The sequence below is a fragment of the Phanerochaete carnosa genome, assembly GCF_000300595.1.
Source record: "Phanerochaete carnosa HHB-10118-sp unplaced genomic scaffold PHACAscaffold_11, whole genome shotgun sequence".
NCBI classification, from domain to species: domain Eukaryota; kingdom Fungi; phylum Basidiomycota; class Agaricomycetes; order Polyporales; family Phanerochaetaceae; genus Phanerochaete; species Phanerochaete carnosa.
Window position 1 is genome coordinate 1,461,785 of NW_006767638.1, and position 21,708 is coordinate 1,483,492.

The following is a 21,708-nucleotide window of genomic DNA, read 5'->3' on the forward strand; positions in this document are numbered from 1 at the left end:
TATATGGTACTGAATGAGTGAATATGATGGAACGTACCACAGAAGTTACAGCAGGCGCAAGAGCAAGCATCAATATGGGAAAGAACAATTTTGTGCTTCTATCCCAAAGCACGTATATTCAAAGCGCGGTGAACACTATAAAAATATTCTTTGGAACTGTTGGCGGTCAGCTAGAATCCCAAACACACCTGCTGTCAAGCAGTATGCAAGAATTATTGAGACGTCGATGAAGTTTTTCAAGACAAAGAACATATTGCAGATATGACACAGCTTTGTCGGACATGATAATATAATTCATTCACGTCTGTTATGACTCACTACTGTCAGTGTGGCCGTTATCGATGACGGAGAAACATACCGCGGAGTTCTGAGTTACGTGCATGGACATCAATAGGAACATCACCGCACTGCACAGAACGTTGTAGCGGTTGCAGAGAAACAGCACTGTGGTTAGATTCTTTTTCCTTTGCCAGATGACTTTGATTTCCTCATCGAATGTGATCGAGTGTTCGTATAGCGCAAGTGCTGATGTTGGCCTAAGTTAAACGGTGCAAAAAATGCGATATGGAAAAGCATATACCGCTCATAACGACGTTCAAATTATTGGCAAAGAGTCTGAGGAAGTGTAAGGAAAGCTCAGACAGATATCGTGTCGGAGAACTCACGTTTCATGGGTTTTGGTGAGTGGTACGAAGTCACAGTTCGTCATCTTGGATGCACAAGGCTCCAGCATCTGCGACGATGCCCTTATAGAAGACAATCTTTTTGGAAGCAATTCGGTTCATCGAGTACGGCTTCATGGTATGAACAGCGATTTCATGACAGTCGGAAGTCTTAGCAGACCATAACGCGAGAGTGAGTCAATACCAAGTTTCGCCCAGCTCAACCAGAACAAAGCTATACGAACGCATTTTAGGAGGGCGGCTTGCAATTGGATGACAAGCGGTCGCCTATCTTCCGGCCGTGGCGCGGCGGGCATCGTGCCCTGCAGGGATATCAGTGCCTGGCAGTAGGATATCTGGGAATGATTCGGCATGGGTTGCGATATCGGTCTCCGCCAAGATACGACATACGTGCCGACCAATCCCTGGCATGATATGTGAGAAACGTGACCAGCGCAGAAGGACACATACACCAACGAACGGTCAGACTTTGATGAGTCATGAGTAGAGTGGATCCTCGGAGGACGGTGGCTCTGTCGGCTCTGTCAGAGGCCCGTCCGATCTGCGCGAGATGCCGGACATGGGCAGCTGGAGGGGGTCTACGGCATGGGAACACGCCAGCTGGAGTATGAAGAGGGTGTAGATGGACAAGATTTTTCGCTGGTCGACGCACAACACTACACTTCACTGCCCACCAACGAACCTGTAGAAAAACAAGGACTGTGCATAAGCTCATTCAGATACTCTACATTCGCAGAAGAGTTTTCCACTTGCCTACCGTTTCGAACATGCTTGTAGTAGACTTCGCAGCATAGCGCTTCCAGAAGACGCACGTGTATTTGGGTAGTGGACGTGCAGGCTCGCCAAATACCTCGGTGATCGCGCGAACGCTATCTTAGCCTGCACTTAAACCGCATTGGAGCACACGTGCCGTCGTCGGACCTTTGCCTGACCGACGTAGGTTCAGAAAACGAAATGCGAGGATAGATGTCATGCTAAGTTAACGTTCAGTACGATAGAGCGAGGAGCATGTGGTGGGTGGCACACACAAATATGGACTGAGAAAGGATGACGAACACGCTGCGCGGCAAAGGTCTCCATTTTATTAGAAGGACAAAGAGCTACGTACACAAAATGAGGCGCGTCGTCTCTGAGCAGCATGGCGCTCAGCGATGCGATGATATGTAGTCTCCCCGGCGCTCGTAACTGACCAAAGGTCTTTAATCGGGGCAGAATCAGTACCAAAGACTTGCCGAGTGGGAAATTTCTGCACCGACGGCTGGCATAGAGCCTTGTTAGCAAAGTGGGCCTGGCGAATGGTTCGGGAACTTACACTTGCGAATCTGGGGACTAGAGCCCGTACGCATCAGCAATACATTCATCGCACAGCATAGGAGACTGGAACGACTGCCAACAGACAATATGACCGACACCTTACGCTTCCTGCATCGGATAACTTGCACTTCCTAGTCGAGCATTAGTAAGGTGATATCTAGTCTGCGATCAATCTGAAGCATGGTTAGCACTGGCAGAGGACCGGAGAGTGTCCACCGCACTCACAGGTAACTTAATATGCTGAGCGAGTCAAAGTAGTACTTCCGCGATGACGCATTGAAATTAAAGAGTGCTCGGGAAGAGAAAGACCGTTTTCGCGTAGATCCGGGGCAAAAATCGGCAAAATACGAAACTTCCATGACAGCAAGAGGTCTCATAAAACTGCGTACACAGGATTGAGCCGGTCCCAAAGTCTGTTCAGGTCGCGGGGCCTGCGCAGCCACAGCGTGCAGTTGTCTCTTACCCTCCGAGCTGTGTCGCATCAATGTCTGGCAGCTGGATATCAAGGAGCGGCCACGCATTGTGGCGCAGGGGTGATGCTCAATCCAGTGTTGGTCTGACAAACCCCTGACACACAACCTTTTGAGCGACACGACTTCATTCAGGTCTAGAAAAACGATACCTGTCAGCCAGGTGGCGGTAAAGGCAGGATCTCGGAGGATGAGGACCCCGGCGGCCTCGCCGACGGAAATCCCAGTTATGAATGCATGCATCGCGGGACCCCCGGAGCCCGGATCATACTATAGACGCCCAATGCCGCTGGTTGTTTGCTTTGGATGTTGTTTCTGACCTTTGCCTTTGCTCCTGAGCCCGACGTCGACAAGGCTGGACGCCTTTGACCTTTCCATTCCTTCTTAACTTGGACCTCACGCTCTTTTTATGCTCCATTCGTTCACACCCTGCTACGACAATCGTTGCCCTGGACGCTGCGGACCCGCGCCATGAGTACGGACATAATCATGACGGAAGAACTTGAGCGGTCGCCCAGCCGCATGGGGTTCACGCGACCGCTGATGTGCAAATCAAGTGACTTTGGGCTCGAGAGCGCATCAGGCGAAGACGACGATGAAAAGTGGGAGTTTGCCGGTGCGCTCCTTGTTCCCTCTTCATCCACCAGCAGCGAAGGCAGCGACTCTTTCGACGACTTTGAGCCGTCGGATGCCTCTACCCCAGGCCACAAGCCTGCTCTTCCCTCCAGGACCATTTCGCTCTCCAATATCCCCATGCAGCTCCCAGTAGTCCACGAACCTGCCGAGGTGGATTCTTACTACCATGTTGCTACCCCCATCGCGACTTCCGCTTCGTACACTCTATTAACGCCTGCAGACCACGGCCTCTCGCGCAGCGCGCTGTCGCATCTCAAGGGCTTCTGGAGTGCGCGACAGGGCGAGTACGCAAAGCTCGAGGCTCAGCTAGCGCTCGCTGAGGCCAGCCCCTACGGCGGTATCCTAGAACTGCCACGCTCCCGAGACGGACTTCGCGCTGCCCTCGTTTCCCGACTATCGCGGCCAGGACTTCGTTTGGCCCATAGCGCCAGAGCACCTCCCACTTCGTCACCGAACGTTAACGCGCCCATCTATCCGCGCACGGGGGACCTGACAACTCTCCGCGACGCGCGTTCCGCAGTCCTTGACCGCGCCTTCTGCAATCTCACGCTCAACAGCATCAACAAAATCCTATTCCTCCACGACATGCTCCAGCGCGCGAACCACTCGCCGACTGCGAACTCACTGTCCGCATCAGACGAGGCCCTATCTACCGACGACAGCAGCTCGTTCGTCGACATCTCCCTCAACACTATCAGCTCTGAGAATAGCTGCGAGTCGACGTTTGTTGCAGACGAGCAGACGAGCTGCCAGCAGTACGGATGCGACGGCACTGATTGCGGCGGCAAACACGAGACTGCTTCGTGCGACCGCTCATGGGAAATCGACTGGGTCGCACGCTGGAAGGTACTCCTCGCTCGTGTCAAAGAAGATCCTCTCCTGCCCTCAACCAGCCCCTTGCCGAGTCCTGTCGACGAAAAGGCGTTCTGGGCGGCGTTCAGCCCGCCAAAGCCTGCCAAGTTCTTCATCCCCGAGGAAGAAGACGAGTTTTTCGGGTGCGATAGCGACGGGGAAGACGACGACTATGGCGTCATGGTTACCCAGCCTGCGTACGGTGTCACTGCGGACTCACTCTCGCGCGAATTTTTGCACAACTTATGCGAGTACAGGCTCAGCATGGAGATGTAGTCCTGCACATTCCTACCTGTTACCGCATTCCGCAACCAGCATTTTCTTGACTTCGCTACCTCATCGTCCGTATCTCAATTCAGAAACTCGACACATCCGACCATTCTCATATTATTGAACTATGCAATCTCTTGATCCACATTCTTATTCGGGGTTTGTTATGACACGTACACTTTGTATTACTCTAATTTTGTATCATACAATCATATCGTACATACTGTATGTACCTGGCCCTGTCTTGGACCCTTCCTTGGTACCTAGTAGCTGAATCCGTTATTTCACCTACGTTCCGTCCTGTGGGTGCGCCGCATGCTTATAACGGATCTTAGAAGAGTAGACCAAGTAAGTTTGAGCGGACGCAGGCAAGTTCCCGAAATCAAGTAGCACACATCTCTGTTGCTCGACGCATTCTTACACGTTGACTAATCTAGCCGCCATGGCACCATAGTAAATCGTGTCCTACCGCCAAAGTTCCTCTAGAACTGATCGTAGGCTGCACGTGCTTGACGTTTCGGCATAACAGTCCATTGCGCATGGCGCGAGCAGCCCAGGGTATATGCGTGGATGGACGCACTGTCTGGAGACAGGACAGCCAGTGCGCGGCGGGGCAAGCAGCGTGAGGACGCCGAACCAGCGGGCCCTTCCGTCAGGTGCCGCACTCAATGCGAAAAATACGACGTGACTGCGGTCGACGAATAGCTTCTGTGCCCTCTGCTGTGGTCCGCGATATCCTGCTCGTACCCAAGCCAGAGCTCTGTGAATTCGAGCGAGGGGTCGAGGAGCGAGGGGTCGAGCGGCGAGCGCGGGTCGGGGGTGTCGTCTGGCAGACGGTCCGCTGGCTCCGGCGTGACCGCGACCTCCAGAGGCGACAGAGAGACCTTTGAGGGAGGTACATGTGAGCGGACATTGAAGGGCCGGTGGAACCGTACGTCAATACCCATTTGGGACGGACGGCGCGTGAGTTCGGCGGGCGGCACGTCCGTGTGCGTGAGAGGGGACGGTGTGACGGTGGTGTGTCCGTTCGTTGTGGCCGCAGAGCCTTGTCGCGACCGGTAGGGCGGTGGTTGGGAGTGGCGAACGGAGGTGCGTGGACTTGGAAGAGCGTGGAGCCAGCGGGTGCCGCTTTCCTCGGGCTCGACGGGAGATGAGTGCGCAGATATGTCTATGACGCTGTCATCCTTATCGTCTTGTGTCGCGCCCTTCTCCACATCTAACGAATTATCAGAGAGATACGCGTATGATATGTCGTTCTGCTTACCGAGTGCGACCTTCTTTGCCTTCGTTCGTCGCAGCAAGACCACCACGAGTACCAATAGTACGACAAGGAGAGCAGAGGTCCCTGCGCCAATAACCGCGGCTATGATAGCTGCTTTCATGGAAGAGGTACTCCCCTCAACGGAGAAAAGGGCACCAGAGAGTGGTTCTGTTGTCTCTGCGGAAATGCCGAAGGCATCCACGCAGCGCACAATCCCAGACAAGGTGGAAGTGGAGGTCGGGGTAGATGCCGGGAGATAGGTCGACATCTTATAGGAAGGACAAAGTGGGTGCCCGATGCCGAAAAATCTTGCCTTACGCCAAGGGACTATAAGCTCAGACTCAGATGGGGTTCGTGCATTGTACAAGGCGGCAAACAGTCGAAAACCGTAGGACTATGCGTATTGTTCATTGCGACACCGTTTCATACATCGCACTATTACCGTGTCAGTCGGCGGTCCGGCTTGCAAGGCTTACAATGCTTCAAAGAGGCTATGTGGTTCCTACGGATTTCGTGTGCCATCATCACCGTTTTCTGGACATGGACATTCATACATCTGAGGCCACGGATCACAACCTAGTACCTGTTCAACTATTCCGTGAGGTGTTCGGGAGAAAAGGTTGCGCAGAAATCTGTTGTGTGCAAAACAGACCTACGGTGGAAAACGCTCAGCCAAGCCCGGCACACCAAGTCTTGTGCAAGTAAAGGGATCCTAGGATCCACGGGAGCGTTTTTCCTAGTACGCTGCTTGGCATATAGACTGACAGCTCTCGTATGAGCAATGACAAAGGCAGGGAGGTTCAGAAAGCGGGGTACAGCAGACGTCTGATTTTGCGATGTGGAACAGTGAGGATTGACTTCAGAAGTGGTGGCGTTTTGGCGTCGAGCTTTGGCTATGAGCGTCGAAGCTTTGAGTTTGATGCGCCCTTAAGCTTAAGGCGCATCAATTAGCGCATCAACCCCCCGGGGATACGCGGATAACGCAGAGGGAGAGGTCTACACGCTACTACGTGGCATATCGCCAACTACAACAGAGATTCTAATATCATTCAACAAAAGGATCAGTACGAATCTCTCGGGAGTTTGGCAGTATGCCCTTTCACTCCTTCGCATCCGAGCAGCTAGGCGGAAGCTCAATGCTGAGCGCGCCAGGGTTACGAACCATTTCATCTGTAATGTCTACGTCTTATTGCTCCTCAATATCGCAGTCAGGTGCACCACAAGCATTTACGGAACCACAAGGAGATCGGAAGACCAGGTGTACGCGAGGGCCGAGCCGTACACACTGAGGGAGAGCGGCGACGACAGGCCAGTTTCTCTCTGCATTGGCCAGACTAACGTTGGTCGAGATAGCAGGGAGCAAGGTCTGGCGCGCTAAAGTACGCCAGGCGCGACAAGTTGCGGAAAGCGGCCAAGAGGCCCATGAGATCGACGGTCCAACCCTCGCGTTCGCATGCCTCAGGAGCCGTTTCTTGACAGAGCTTCTCCAAGTCGGCGGCGACGGACATCCCGCCAACGTAGTAACTATCATCTACAATGTGCATGTTCGCGATGCGGGGCGGGTCGTACGAGAAGTAGTCGCTGAGTAGCATAGAGGCATTATCGCCGTCGGCAAGCAACAATCATTATGAACACCAAGAGGGCAGGCTTGAGGCCCATCTGACTGCGAACGAGAACCCAGGTGTACCATGAGACGCGCAGCTTATGCAGGGAATGAAATCGCGAAGAGGCAGGTTTCATGGGCGATAGTTAACGTTGCATGAGCAGTCTTTTCCCAGAGAAGAGGACATAGCCTGCCAGAGCATGTGGTAACGCACACAAACCGAGTACCAGCGATGGCAGACATAGAGGGGGCAGACCGACTCGTGCGGAACGAGCCGCAGTCGAAGTGGTAGCAGTAGCAAAAGATCATGAGCACGGGCTCGTCCGGAAGTACTCTCAAGACCGACTGGCGGGGGTTGACCGGCAGAAGCGTGGCGAAATCGACGAAATCGACGCCGCGACGACTGACCTAGTATTTCGCGGATGCGAGTCGCAGCTTCAAGCCTGAGGCCTGAGGACTGCCGCTGCCTAGAATCGGGGTTATACACCCGAAGCCGCCCGGGGATGACCGTGGCCACTGTGATCCACGCCTTCAAAGAGGATGACTGCAACTGAAAGATGCCATTGGAATAAAGGATTTCGATTAATGGCTCACATGGAGAGGCGCAGCGACAAAGGCTGCACTGCCCCAAAACTTAAAGCATAGTCGCGCGCGGCTTTCTCCGAGACGAATTGATGCGCCTACGGACGCATCAAAAGTCCCGCGCGCAACGCCACAACGGAGTGCTGCCGTAAGTGTCGTAGGTTCGTGCTCGAACAGAGAGCTGTGGCTCACATTGATGATCTTGGCTCGCTCTGTAATGAACACAAATGCAGATTTAAATCGATCACAAGATCAAGCTCGAGTATACACGTGCGAGAGATAAAACAGCCTATCTATGCGCGCAGGCGGTGAGGACCTGAGATCGGCTTGGGACTGTCGAGCTTCTCTGGGATGGGGGAAAGTGCGCAGCCCCGACAGCTGGCAGAGCAAGGAGCAGAGACTTCGTCGAGAGGTTTCGAAGGTTCGAGAGTACCTGAGACGAGGTTTTCTCAGCTTCAGAGAGAGACCGGCTGGCGCGTGTTAGCGAGCCATGAGTGTGGCAAGGATTGGGGGAAGTGGCAGCGTCACTGCTCCACCAGGCCGAGTTTTCTGCGCCTTCTATAGGTTCATCGACATAATAAACACAGAGATAAGAGTCGAACATTACGTCGACAGCCAGGGGGCAGTCTTCTACGGTCGATAGAGCGGCGGTGCGCAACGTCATACCGAAGCCTAAGTCCGCTCGTTCCCGGACACGCAGCGCGAACAGCAAGCAGCTTCGATGGGGTGCACGGCTGCTGCGTGGCCACTGCTGGGTGATAGATGGGTGCCTGTCGTGCCCACGCGCGCCGCTTACTGGCGCACGCCCCTCTTCTGCTTTTTCTGCGAACATGAACCGATCGGCCTGTCAGAGCCCGCATCGCACCTCCAAACAGACTTTTGCGGCCAATGAGAACGGGGCGGCCGCCAGTGACGTCTTGCTGGACACGGAAGATCGTCGCCTGGCGAGCTCGCACGATATCTCCGCGCCGTGCCTGCGGCCTCTCCGACACGTGCCGGACGCCGCGGTCGCAGGGCTCCCAGTTGGTACGGCCCATGGACCAACGCTGGGCACGCGCGCGGCGCGACAGCCGCCGGAAGCTGAAGGGAGGAACACAGGAGGGTCACGCTCAGCGCGGGGAATCAGGCCTTCAGGGTCTGGACGAGCGTACGAACAGCCCATACACGGTTTAGGCCGGGGCACCGCGCTCGCCGCGGGCCCTGTCAGCGTTCGCGCGGCGCGAATGGGAAAAAAAAATGAGACATACGCACGCGCGACCTGAGCTGGCCTGCTGCCCCCACACCGACGTGCCATCTTCGAACCCTGGTTACCTTTCGCACCGCTCCAGCAGGGGCCGCATGGCGCGCGCATTGGGCATCAGGCGTCGTGATCTCAGACGCGTGACGGCTGACGGACGCCATGCTCGCACGCACTTACTTTGGGGGATTACAGCTCGCCTGCGAGCGAGCCGTCGTCGGCAGACTTAGGGGCCGTCCAGCTGAGCAGCGCCGCACGAGCGCGTCTTCGTGGGACGCAGAGAGCGTCAGGCTAGCTTGGGAGCCTGCACAGCCGGAGACAGGTTGGGAGCAGGCCATTGTTCTGTGGCCAATCAGCTGGCAGCGCAGCGTGCTGTACGTCTTGGCTCAGAGCGCTGGGTCGCGCGAGACCCCTGGCACTGGCCGCAGAGAACAAGAGACGCGACGTTCCAGCCCATGGTCTTGTCAGTGCCTTGCGTGTGCTGCAGCCATATGACGCAAAACTCTGTTACAATTCTGGTCTGGAGCGTCCCAGTCGAGCTGGCGCGGTGAGACCAGAAAGAGACCGCAAATAGTGCCCGAACCGAGCCGGTTCGGACAAGCGTCGACGTAACTTACCGACGTCGTGTCTGCCGCGGCACGATAGACAACGGAGAAACGCGTCCCTAGTTTCGGATATGGGAGCGTGTCGCCAAGAGGCAACCATAGGCGACACCGGAGGTGCCATGCTGGACAAACCTGGACAGTCAGATCTCGGTCCTGCCCCATTACGTGTAAGACGGACCATGCGGTTTACCTGACATTCTTGCATCGATAGGCGGCCAAAACGCGTGGATTACTGGTGTGAACGGTCCAGCTCTGGCTGGGCACTGTTCGGTTTGTCGCGCCGCTCAATGAGAAATAAGACTGATCGCTACCTGTACTGGTGTTCCGAGGCGAGATCTGACGGTGCTTGCGCGCAGCGATACGGTCTACGGCCAGCCCAGAGCGTGATGTTGATATTCCTAAGACGGCACTGTGGGCCGCAGGCGATGCAGAGCGCATCAAGGCAGCGCCCGTAACTGGTGCAGGGGCCTGTACCCGAAGTGAGCCGGACGCCGATGAGCGGCTGAGCAAGACAAGAATGGTGGTGTAGCAGACGCACCGCGAGGTTTGGGTCCCAAATGCGCAAGATGGCATGCGGCCTTGACGACATCGAGTGCGCCCGCCTGACCAGATCGTCGGACGGCTCGGGATACGGCCTCGAAAAGGGATGTGGATCGTTTTCGCATAATAAAACGCCAGCTGAAGAGCACTACAGGTTTCATAACGGCATTCTACATCGAGGGGATTTGTCAAGGCGAGCGGCAGGGATTATAAATGCAGTCGATTTACACGTCTGTGACGACAGGGCGGGAGTAAATCCAGGGCGGGCGATCGTCTGGTTTCGAGGCTGAGAAAAATCGCAGGACTGCTGCACCTTGAGCGTACATGGCATAGCCAAGGTTGGTCAGTCTAGCACAGACGACATCGAGGATCACATACCTTTGAGGTCGGTGGCAATCGTCGACGAAATGGTAGAGTTGCGGGACTACGTGACGAGAGACGTTCGGGGTCCCAAAGCGCTTATCGCGTTGCGATCAGGGGAAGTCTATCGGGAGTCTGGACGCGGTACTAAATCGAGAGGGGATTGGCTGGAATTCTCCGGTCCAGACCAGGAATCGAGATCAGCGTGGCGCAGCAAAGCGAGGGACCGGAGGAGGAGGTCGTCGCTCCGACCTGGACACGCTCCTTCATTTGGGATATTCTGCCCTTTGAGGCGAGCAGCTGTGCTGGGAGAGTGCCAGCAAGGCGTTTGGCAGCCGAGAGAAAATCGAAACGGAGTGGAATAGCTTCGAGGGTGCAGTGGGAGGGGGTAATGATGCGTCGTGGGTAAAGAGGGGGCGACGAATCTGGACTGGTCGATGGGGGCGGTGTTTGAAGCTGTCGGTTCCCAATTATCGCGGGGCTGGAGGCGCCGTGCGATTGGACCGCGACGGGGATAGCTGATGCAAGGGTCTCTCCCAAGTCTCCTGGAGTCTGGATCGCGCTCGGCTTGGATGCCGGCACGCGCAAAGCTAGGCTTCCTTTGCCCAGCGTCCAGTCGATGCAGGGAATAAAACCAGTGCGGGGCCCACCCGTGCCCAGCTTTTGCACACTCCCCGCCGCCACGCACGACAGCGAGCACGTCCTGTGCCCTGTTCCCCGTGCCCCCGATGCCTATGCCTCTGCCTCTGCCCCCGCGCACGCAGTCCCCGCCGCTGCCCACCAAACGACCACGCGGACTCTGGCGCGCCCGCTGCCGAGACACCGACAGCACCAAATCGGGAACTCGTTCTCACGATGCCCTCAGCGACGTCTCGAGCGACTTTGCTTCGTCCTCGAGCAGGAGCAGCGTCGAGACTGCTTTTGACGACGACGACGACGACGTCCGCAGCTCGTCCTCCAGCAGCAAGCGCAGGCGGCTCTCCGGCGCGCTCAGCGACTCTGAGACCCTCTGCCAACTCAGCCCGTCTTCTCGCGCTCTCACCCCTGATCTCTGCTATCATGCATCTCTCTTTCCGACACAATCTCTGAGCTGCCTCTCGTCGCACCCCTTCTGCTCTGTCTTTCCCCGCATGCAGGACAAGGACAACAAGTACGCCAGCATCAACAGCAAGGCCAAGGGCAAGCAGCCCAGCGGCAGCGATCTCGAGGATTGGGTGAACCTGAAGGAGCTGTTTGCGCGCGCATCTGAATCGTACGAAGGTACGCTTTCGCTTGATTGCTCTCCCTTGTGCTGCGCTTCGGTTTTATCACTGCAATCCTATCATTGTTCGGGAACCGTTTTTGGGAAAATCTGCCTCCGCTGCTCGTGCAGGAGCGCGGGGGGTGCGACCTGGGGTGTACGCAGTGCGAGCTGCCGCGTCAGCTCGCTTTCTGTACGTTCCTCGGCATTCTCATCCCAGCAATTGCGACACCTTCGTGAGGTCAACGGCCTCGAAGCGCTTCGCTCCGCCGACGGTGTCTGCAGCTTGCCTCAGCGAGCAGTCGGCGGAAGTCGCGCGCGAGGCGTTCCCAACATCCGCAGACAGGCAGACTGCGTAATCCCCCGGTAGCTGCCCTTAATCACCGGTGGTGGTCGAGTGTCGTCTGGCACTGTCGAGATGCCGGCTGGGCCGGTCTCGGCATGCGTCTGGGCAACCTGCCAACATGTTAACCTTCTCGTGGGGTGCTCTCCCTGTTTCCCCCCTTCGTTTTTGCGTCCAGGACTTGTGGTTCGAAGTGCATGCAGGCTCTTCCATGCCCGCATGCACTTGTGAACACGCTCGTGATGCAGGTGTCGCTGCTGCAGTTCTCGCACTGGTCTTGGCGGCTTCCGGCGCGGCAATGCGAATTTGTATTGTGGGCGGTTGTCGTGCCGCGTCACGGACAGATTCGAGAACAGCCCTCCCTTGATTTGACATATACGCTTCCTTTTGGCAACTCTCCGTGAGACGCATCTCGTTGACATTCCATCGTTCCTACAGCAGACGATATCGCAGACGCTCTCCCGCTCCTGCGCGCGGTCATCCGAGAATGCCATCGCTTTCTCGTCGCGCATCCCGACCCGTCGATCGTCTACTCCGGACGGGAACCACCAACAAGTAATCCTCGTTCCCCCGACATCCTCACACCGACCGATGAACGCTTACGGCGAGACTGGGCGCCCGAAACACTCAACTCGTGTCTCCGAGGTCACCGGCCACATCACAACCGATCTCAGATACCATCTCGCGCAGTGGACCCTCCAACTGCGTTTCATGCGCTCTTCGGCACTGCTCTGTTCTACATGGGCACAATCCTCGCGCACGACGCGAGTCTCGCGCTCCCCGATGAGCCATCAACAGCATCGACGTACTGGCTAGCCGCTCTCGACATCTTTGAGACCGGCGAGAATCTGCCCAGCGTCCTCGCACACGGCACGTCTGTACCAGATGACTGGCGCATGTGTGTATCGTGGGGTCGGACTCTTGTTTGCCTCGCGGACGAAAAGCTCGAGCATAGTCTACGGTCAGAAAAGACCCCTCCTATGCCTACGCAGGCCGACCTCAGGAACGGCTATCTGCTGTACCAGCCGCTGCCTGGGCCCTTCTCCGCAGTTGAGCCCCGCTGGCCGCCAAACTCCCCTTTCCATGCTATCGCCGCTGTACGACCACCAGTGACGCGACGGATGAGCTTGTACTCTGCCAGTGCACACGATGTCATGGTGCTTGCTATGGACCAGTTCTCGCGCGGGATCTTCCACATGCCGCACCGCCAGTACCCGGCGACGCACAACCCCTCCGCGCTCCAGCTGGAGCTCCCTTACCTCGAAGGCACGGGCTTCTCGCACGCCTTCCATTCGCGCAGGTACACCTCACCATCCTCGGTGTCGTCAAGTCTATCCACACAGATTTTCTCGCGGCCAAAGGAGCTGTTCACCATCGCCTCTGAGCTACTAGGTGTCGCCGAGCGCCTGAGTCAATCGTCCCAGCGCGAGTATTGGGCATCCCAGGCCGACTCTGTTTTCAATCAAATGAAGATGGAGGCGGACATTGGCGAGTGGCGGATGGCTGTGAACGCCGCCCGTGGTCGCTGCTGGCTGGTAGTCGGCGAGGCACGTGCAGAGGAGATGGAGAATGCCCTCGAGCGCGGCGACACATCGGTGCTCCAAACCGCCGAAGCCGAGGAAGCTCGAGAAGGTCTTGCTACTGGTATGCATCTCCTTTTACGTATGACGTTACGGCCGTGTTGATGTGCACAATGTGTTTGTTGCAGCGGTCGCATTCCTCGAGCGCGCTAAAGGCTCCGCCACGACTAGATCGGATCCAGACCAGGAGGATCTGTCCCCTCTCGTAAGTTATCGATCAGAGCGCGCCTTAGGTCACAGGCTGATTCGCCCGATAGCTCGCGGAGGCTCTCCTAACCCTTGCGAACCTTACAGCTGACGAAGACGTCCGTGAGAAGCTGTATGCACGTGCACAGAGCGAGGGCGGCGACGTCGTTCACCTCGAGCTCGATCCGCCCTCCACGGCTCTACCCGCAGCGATAAGCTCCATCGCTGCGACAGCCAAATCACCGGTTTTCTCGGCACCGCCGCCGGTCCACAAAATTGGTCCCAAGAGCCTCCCCACGGCGGCACCAACATGCACCATCGAAGCGTCTCCGTCGTTCATGTTCACCGCTGGCATGAAACGGCGGACACTTTCCTTTAGCCACGACGGCTTCGGCCCAGTCGATGGCAGCTGCAACCAGGCGATGATCGTCGACATCCGCAAGGACGACCGCGACGTGCGCATGGACGAAAGCTGACGCCATCTCCCCTCCACGACCTCTCATCACGCACGACGATCTCACGCACGCTCCCGTCCTATCTGCTTTCCTCGCTGTCTCTCCTCTCACTCTCGTCTCTCCTCGGGTTCCCACGGCGCATCTCGTTTTCGCATCTCACGCATATCATTATTTTTGGCCCACTGTACATGAATGGTCTCCCACTCTCGGTTCTCCTCTCTCATCTCATCGTCTTTTGCACACCCGCAATACCCACAGCCTGCCGCCATCTCGCACCGCAAACGCCGTCTCCGCCATTGTCCGCTGAGGCTCCCATCGCCGCTGTCTCTGCCGTGCCCCAGTGCCTCCGCCCGCGGCCTCGCGGCCCTGGCCCTCTACATGTGTACACGTACGTGTACAGGCACGCGCACGCAGACGCGTGTATCATACGCTTTCTCGCACCCGGGCCGCGGACGGGCCCGGGTGCGTTGCTAATTGGAACGGACGCGCCGGAACTCTGTTTTGTGTGTCTGTTTTCTTCTTGCTACTACTGTAACGCCCCCACGCTACTTACGATCCCCCAACCCACCGCCCCCCGACGTCTCCCCCTCACCCACTCACCCCCCACCCGCCCCCTCATTGTAGAAACGCCATCTGTTGTAGCCATAATTGATGAGCTGCTGGACATTCTTGTTGATGTGTGTGCGGATTGGGGATGTGTGATCATTTTTGACGCTGCACGCATGTGATACGGCGGACCGGGCCTTGCTTCGGAAGCCTTCCACGGTGCTGGTCCTCGCAGGGGAGACCGTAAGAGCTGCTTGTTCGACGATTTGGTGCCTGTACGTGGGATGTTAGAAGTGATTGTAGGACGGACGGCTGACTCTGGCGTTGAACTGAGTGCAGATTATAATAGGCAGATCCTGAGGGCCAGGGCTCCCGAGGGCGCTGTTGAGAGCGCGTCGCCTGGGAACTTGCTGCTTCGGAACTTCTTCGTGGAGCCATGGTTTCTAGAGTATCACGGGGCTGATGGTATTCGAAGACAGCAAGGCCTCTTTCGGTCGAGACAGTATGGCTGATGCGCCGCCTCGGCACAGAGAGAAAGCCGCAACTGACACAGACAGGTGAGCGAGACGTATCTGAGGCCGGACATGGAGGCGATAAGAATTTGAGTTGTTTGTTTTCCAGTGACGCCAATATGCACGTGAACATGGGCCATGAGATAGGAATGCCTCAGCTGGATTTCTAGGTCCCACCCAGGCCGTTTGTCGCGCCGCCGCGGCAGGCAATGGTGCCGTGAAGCCGCGGGACGTCCTAGGCCTAAACCCGACTGGGATGTCAAGAAGTCAATATGTGAAGTTCCCGCAAGTAGAGAGGACGCTGTATAGCTGCACTACATAAAGGAGCGTCGGGCTTCTCTTCCCGCACACTGTCTCTTGCTTATCACTCTGCACAGCGATGATCTGGTTTCCTGGCCCTCATGGAGCGAGCAACAACTTGCTGAAGATACCATTACTGCTCCTCTCGACGACTCTCGTCGTGCGCGCCCAGACACCGCCCAAGGTGCCGCCCCCTACTGCGGAAGAGCGTGAGAAGTACGAGGGCAGCGACCGCAAGGAGTGGATCGGGGGGAAACCTGTGCTCGCTCTCAAGGTCAGCTGGTAGTAATCCATCCGAGTTTTACGACGCACTTACGCGCCGGACGCCCCAAGACGCTCTACTGCGTCAACCTCCTGTGCGAGTCCGCCGTCATCCTCTCGGAGCACTCCCCGTCGACGCTGCTCGCACAGCTCGCGCCGTATGTCGTCCGCGACTCGCACCAACACTCACACGACATACGCATCACGCCGACGTGGCTCGCAGGGTGCCTGCTCCTGGGCGCTGGCGCCGCACTACGCCTCCTCTGCTACCGCACGCTTGGCAAGTTCTTCACGTGGAGGCTCGCCATCAGGCGGGACCATGAGCTCGTCACGAGCGGGCCGTACGCGTTCGTCCGGCACCCGGGCTACCTCGGGAACATAATGATCGCCGCCGGTGCGATCCTGGTCCACGTCAGCCCGGGTGGCTGGTTCCACGAGTGTGTCGGGTGGGACTCGCTGTGGAGCAAGGTGTTCACCGTCGTGTGGTCCACGTGGTCGCTGTACATTCCGGCGATGCTAGTAGGGCGGGTGGGGAAGGAAGACGAGGTGCTGAGGAAAGAGTTTGGGGAGCAGTGGGACCGATGGGCGAAGAGGACACCGTATAGGATCTTTCCGTACATCTATTAGCAACTTGAAGAGGTATGTTCGTTTTCGATGCGACAGCTATCAACGTACCACAATAATCGATACCAGAGAGTGACGTGTTTTGATCGCACCAAAGTCTGAGTCGAGCCGCTCACTAAGCAGCTTAATTTGAGGTGCTTGCTGCTTCCGGTTCAGAGACTTGAAGAAAGAGCTTATGCCCCCCCCCCCGGGGGCTCCCGGGAGTAGGTGCAATGTACTATAGCAAGGCTGCTATTACTATCGCAGCACCTCGTCAGCAGCTGAGCAATTGTTCCAAGTGACAGTTGAAACGTGCGTGGAGAAATAGTAATATAGTTAGGAAGAAATGATTATTGATTAGGATAGGAGGAACGATGTTACTCACGTTCTGGCTGGCAGGAGTGCTGGACGCGCACGAGCATGCGCGGAACCGCACGTAAATGCGCAAAGGCATACGATCGAACACGATGGCATGCCGGCGTGCGAGTTCGTGAACGTTTTTGTGCTTTATGTACTTCACGTTTCGTCGCTGCCGCAAGTACGCGCGCGCAGCCTTCGTCGTCGCCGCATGGTCAATAAACCCAAGATAAGTTTTGTAACCCGTGGATGCATAATCGTGCACGACGATATGCGGTGCCCGAAATTGCACGACGACGGATGCCTAACGAGAGTAAGATTGCCTAGGACATCCGCCCTCACGCACAGTGGTCTTTCAAACTTCATGATAATGCACGTTTATACACGCTGGCGGGCGAGCACGCGTCTATCTCCACAAAAGCTCGCGAAAGAACGCCTACAACGATATAAATACCGTGGAAAAGAGATGATATAAAAGCAAAAGCTTTAGTCTTGTTCGGTAGGACCTTCAAGCACGAAAACTAGTTGCGGCCTGTGGTAATTGGGCGTCTTTATAGCACGTGACATCCGGCTTCGTGGCGTTGAAAGAGGGGCCGACCCCGTTCAGTCGCAGCTCGAACATTGAGCCGTCGACCTGTCCAAATATTCAGACGGCCACAATACCTCTTCCTCGTTGCAAGCGCCTAAACGCAGCAATTTCTATTGCAACATCGGACTGTACCGCGCAGTCGGAAGGAGCCTCCGATTGGCGGCTGACCTATTACGTCTAAGACTCTAGGGGCCGACAGGTTGCTTCAACTTCTCTTATCTCTCTTTCTTGTGCCTTCTGCGCAACGCACTCCAACCTACTTTCTATGGCAACACATGATCAGACCACTGCACCTATTGTGGTACTTTGCAAGGACTCCACTGGCATTGTTGCCGAGGCGATCAATACATGGGCAGGCGAGCTTGAAGATCCCTTGGAGGGCGAGTCTGAGTGATACGTGCGCCTCTCAGTTGTGCTTGTACATGAATCAGCTTACATTCCTACTCCTCCAGCTTGAAATTGAGTGGGATGCCGCCTTAGAGCAGTGCCCTGAGCTCTGGGATGCTGTCCTAGACAAAGCCAATGTAGCGCTTCGAAAGTATAATAAGGTTATCTGTACTCGACTATCATTGTCTGACATACAATTATACCAGGATAGACTACTCAATCGACTCCTTCGTGGTCATGCTGGCACCTCGTGACCCTCACCAAGCACTTGTGGCCTTCCTCAACTACTGCTTCACAGATATGATCAAATTCGATGAAGCCTCCCACACCATGCTTATGTGCTACTCTCGGAGTGAAATCCTGGATGGACGCGATTTTATATTTGACGGTGTACTCTCAGGCTCCAAGACCAATGGTCTCATCGTCCATGAAGTTGCTGTTGGCGAGTCATTGCTACATGTCGAGAAGAAGCTGGCTCCGCAAGCCTCACTGTACTTACTATGCTGCACTCGCCCTCAAGGTCTCCGAGGGGCCTCGTAGTCTCTGCCATGATGACTATAGGGATGATTTTCAGGAAGTACTCCAAGCGGCCTAGCATCATGGGCTTTCCTGACGAAATCGACCAGCACCTGAATGACGCATTCATGATGGCAGGCTACACTGCATATGGTGCCCTCGAGCCCATTGTACCGCTCAGATAACATTCTGTGGGGAGGAACCAAGGAAGTTACTCTCGTCCTCTTCAAGAGGACCGCTGTGTCGGTAAGTTGTTGCATTTACATGCTGTTCCTGATCAATGATCTTATTGGCAATGCTCAGACTGGTGTCAAAATTGACGGATATGTGCGTAATGCTTGCTAACAGAATCACCATTTCAATCCTGTACCCTTGCTAACTGCAGCCACCAGGAGTACTCCGTGGTCAAACAAGGCGTGCGACAACCTCACGAAGGTGGCCTACAGCTCTTTCGTGAGCTGACTGAAGTTTTCAGCAAGATTGTGAAGAATGAATTTCCAAAGGATAGTGCCACAGCCACTGTCTGCGATGCAGCAGACGTCTTCCGTTCTGGGAAACCGCTGGTTTATTTGGGCAACAGCATCCCTATTTGGGCTTGGACAAGGTTCGTAAGGGCAGGCGTGGGTGAAATTGAAGGATGACATCGAATACCTGAAGACTTTGAAAATAGTCGTGAGTACAACTGGCAGAATTTGCAGCTGTTTGTCGCTTACTTGTCGATTCGAAGGCCTTCGGCGGAGGGCCGCTGTCATCCAAGGTTGGCGGCGAGCTCATAGCAGAAGGCGTCAACCTGTACCCATGCTACGGGGGCACCGAGTTTGGACCCCATACGAAGGTCTTCGACATGGACGAATCTTCCAATCCCGCCTCGGGCGCCAAGACGAAGGCAGATTGGGAATGGATGTCATTCTCCGACCGCGTGACGTGCAGATGGGTTCCTGAGGGAAACAACACCTTTGAGCTACAGTATCTGGTGAGTTGGTTGACATTAAACAATATGTGGCCGGACCATCGATGGTTGACACGCGATAGACATGTGCAACGCATCGCCCTAATCTGGAGAATCTGGAGGACACGAAGGGGTACGCGACAAGCGATTTGTGGGAGTCGCATCCATCAAAGAAAGGATTGTGGCGCATGTAAGTTTGCTGAGCTGTTGCGCGAGGAAGAGATAGTTACCATAGTGACCCAGAATTGGTCGCAAGGACGATGTTATCGTCCTCGGTTTGGGCAAGTGATTTTGCATCCCTTCACGTAGACCTCCTCTGACGATCTCCAACAGGAGAGAAAGTCGTGCCGATCCCTCAGGAAGGGGTGATAGGTTCGTCGCGTATGGTCCAAGGAGTTGTCATGTTTGGTCGGGGCAAGAGCCAATGCGGTATTCTCGTCGAACCGAAGAAAGGTCATGCTGTCAACCCGAACGACGTGAACGCGCTGCCAGAATTCAGGAACAAGCTTTGGTATGCCATTTTGCTACGCTTCAGAACATTGTCGCTCAAGACTCTCAAGGCCGATTGTTGAGGAGGCGAATCGCACGGCTCCGGCATTCGCGAGAATCTTCAAGGAAATGATTATTGTCACAGAGCGCGCCAGGCCCTTACCTCGTACCGCCAAGGGGACGATTATCCGGAAGCAAGCACTCAAAACTTATGAGAAAGAGATAAATAACTTGTGAGTGGGCCTAACTTCTTACTTGCACTTACTCTTCACGGCTGACACAACCACCTCATTCAGATATGCGATGTTGGAGGACAGCGGAATCTCTGAAAGTATCCGCCCACCGTCCTCGTGGACTGTGCCCGACATACAAGCCTGGCTCCTAGAACACATTTCCGTTATATCCAATGGCCGAGATGTAATCTCGCCGTCTAAAGAGCTGTTTGACCAGGGATTCGACAGGTCAGTCCTGTCTGTCACACAGGATATCGTGCTGAAATTCCACCAGCTTGCATGCCACGTTCCTCCGGACCCGCATTATCAACGCTCTCCGTGCTGACCCTCAGACCAATATATTCGCCCTTCACGTATCGCAGAACTTTGTGTTCGAGCATCCGACGCTGCATGGACTCGCCATTGCCATCAGTGTTCTCATAGGAGAGGACATTCACGAAGATGTGCAGAACCACTAGTTTCAGTCAAGCGATGTAGACTGTCCGCGGATCTCTGGGTAGCTAGTGAAGAATAAGATATATAATTGCGAACATGTCTCGAACATGACAGTTCGAGTTGGTCAGGCTGCTGGTGCTGTTGGAGTGCTGGGCATCGTGCAGAGACTCGCGGAAATGTGAGATGAAAGAGACTGTTCTCCTTTCGAGCTGGGCCGATTGCCAACAGCTGCAAACGAGCACTTGGCCGAGGCTCAGGCTCCTAGTAGGTTGACCTGAACAGCCCCGCAGCAAAGCTGGGAAAATACCGGCGTGGAGACACTCCTGAGCTTTGCGAGCGATTCCCTGAATCGTTGGCAGGTGTCATCATCCCCGTCGTTCGCGATACTCACAGACCCTTGGCAAGACTCCCTTACCTCGGATCGGCAGGGTAGCCGTTTGATCATGGACTGTGCAGCTTTCCAACAGGGCCCGAGGAAGCACGGAGTCCGCCGAGACTGATCGCTGTAGAGGTCGAGAGTTGGCCCTGGCGGAGATAAGTCTAGTTCTAGCGCAGACACGCTTTCTGCGAGAGCCCACCACGGAAAAAGGGGCACTTCTTCGTCACGCACGGGCCCTATACCATCGCGCGTTTCCCGAGCTACGTCGGCAGCGTCATGGCCGATCTCACCGTACAGTGCCTCGGCACCTGCCATACTCGGCTCGCAAGTGAGCAGGGAAGTTGCGGCGTGATGCATGAGACGCGAGTTCGCAGCGTTGGCAGACTGTTGCCTTCCGCGTATTGAAAATAGTGCTGTACTTGCTAGACTAGACAGAGCAGTCAAGCATCATAAGCCCGAGACATCCCCCCGATTGTGGCAGCTGCCACTTGTGGAGTGGGTGCCACAGGTAGGCTTAGGGGAGACGCTCAGGATAACGCATGCATTAGTAGCGTGAAGCAACACCCCAAATTACATGACATGGCCATCGCGTTTGGTAGAAGCCCTCATGCAGTGGCGGTGGGCAAAACATTCATTGTGGAAGCCATCGTCTGTTTTGCTGGTCCAACACTACCCGTCAGCAAACCAAGCCTACGCATGGTATAAACACGACAGCTTACAATTGCATGTTCGGATACACGGTCGCACGATTTCAGACCTGCGTCGATGGCACAGAGGCGAGCAATTCTTCAAACAAGTCTACGAAGCGTTAATGACCGTACTTCTGCTATGAACTACACGCACGCATCGTCACCTTCCCAAGCACAGCACTCCTTCAGGGGTAGATCACACTAGGAAAATTAAACCATTGGGGACATGAAATTTATGCAAAGCTT

The 21,708-nt window shown here is 55.6% G+C and overlaps 7 protein-coding genes across 7 annotated transcripts; 6 read left to right on the plus strand and 1 right to left on the minus strand.

Moving 5' to 3' along the window:
• The first annotated feature begins 2,745 nt into the window (after positions 1-2,745).
• On the plus strand, positions 2,746-4,559 carry PHACADRAFT_264255 (uncharacterized protein). Its single transcript, XM_007400973.1, has one exon. The coding sequence runs from the start codon at positions 2,957-2,959 to the stop codon at positions 4,229-4,231; it is 1,275 nt and encodes a 424-aa protein (XP_007401035.1). The 5' UTR covers positions 2,746-2,956; the 3' UTR covers positions 4,232-4,559.
• Positions 4,560-4,588: 29 nt separating this feature from the next.
• PHACADRAFT_188274 (uncharacterized protein) lies at positions 4,589-6,092 on the minus strand. The gene has a single exon (XM_007400974.1). It carries the CDS (start codon positions 5,752-5,754, stop codon positions 4,891-4,893), a length of 864 nt encoding a protein of 287 aa, XP_007401036.1. The 5' UTR covers positions 5,755-6,092; the 3' UTR covers positions 4,589-4,890.
• A 5,055-nt stretch (positions 6,093-11,147) lies between these two features.
• On the plus strand, positions 11,148-12,023 carry PHACADRAFT_104579 (uncharacterized protein; the record flags this gene model as incomplete). Its single annotated transcript, XM_007400975.1, has 1 exon — positions 11,148-12,023. The coding sequence occupies one exon, from the start codon at positions 11,148-11,150 to the stop codon at positions 12,021-12,023; it is 876 nt and encodes a 291-aa protein (XP_007401037.1).
• A 13-nt stretch (positions 12,024-12,036) lies between these two features.
• PHACADRAFT_264258 (uncharacterized protein) lies at positions 12,037-13,801 on the plus strand. The gene has a single exon (XM_007400976.1). It carries the CDS (start codon positions 12,737-12,739, stop codon positions 13,679-13,681), a length of 945 nt encoding a protein of 314 aa, XP_007401038.1. The 5' UTR covers positions 12,037-12,736; the 3' UTR covers positions 13,682-13,801.
• Positions 13,802-15,634: 1,833 nt separating this feature from the next.
• On the plus strand, positions 15,635-17,035 carry PHACADRAFT_264260 (uncharacterized protein). Its single transcript, XM_007400977.1, has 5 exons — positions 15,635-15,849; positions 15,909-16,475; positions 16,530-16,594; positions 16,668-16,751; positions 16,809-17,035. The coding sequence occupies exons 1-2, from the start codon at positions 15,655-15,657 to the stop codon at positions 16,461-16,463; spliced, it is 750 nt and encodes a 249-aa protein (XP_007401039.1). The 5' UTR covers positions 15,635-15,654; the 3' UTR covers positions 16,464-16,475; positions 16,530-16,594; positions 16,668-16,751; positions 16,809-17,035.
• Positions 17,036-17,807: 772 nt separating this feature from the next.
• PHACADRAFT_213657 (uncharacterized protein) lies at positions 17,808-20,549 on the plus strand (the record flags this gene model as incomplete). The annotated part of the gene is made up of 14 exons (XM_007400978.1): positions 17,808-17,923; positions 17,979-18,263; positions 18,347-18,458; positions 18,520-18,534; positions 18,592-18,615; positions 18,681-18,851; positions 18,907-18,960; positions 19,016-19,261; positions 19,321-19,427; positions 19,481-19,512; positions 19,571-19,748; positions 19,798-19,959; positions 20,023-20,187; positions 20,234-20,549. 14 exons carry the CDS (start codon positions 17,808-17,810, stop codon positions 20,415-20,417), a joined length of 1,851 nt encoding a protein of 616 aa, XP_007401040.1. The 3' UTR covers positions 20,418-20,549.
• A 570-nt stretch (positions 20,550-21,119) lies between these two features.
• PHACADRAFT_264265 (uncharacterized protein) lies at positions 21,120-21,457 on the plus strand. The gene has a single exon (XM_007400979.1). It carries the CDS (start codon positions 21,129-21,131, stop codon positions 21,327-21,329), a length of 201 nt encoding a protein of 66 aa, XP_007401041.1. The 5' UTR covers positions 21,120-21,128; the 3' UTR covers positions 21,330-21,457.
• The last annotated feature ends 251 nt before the right edge of the window (positions 21,458-21,708 follow it).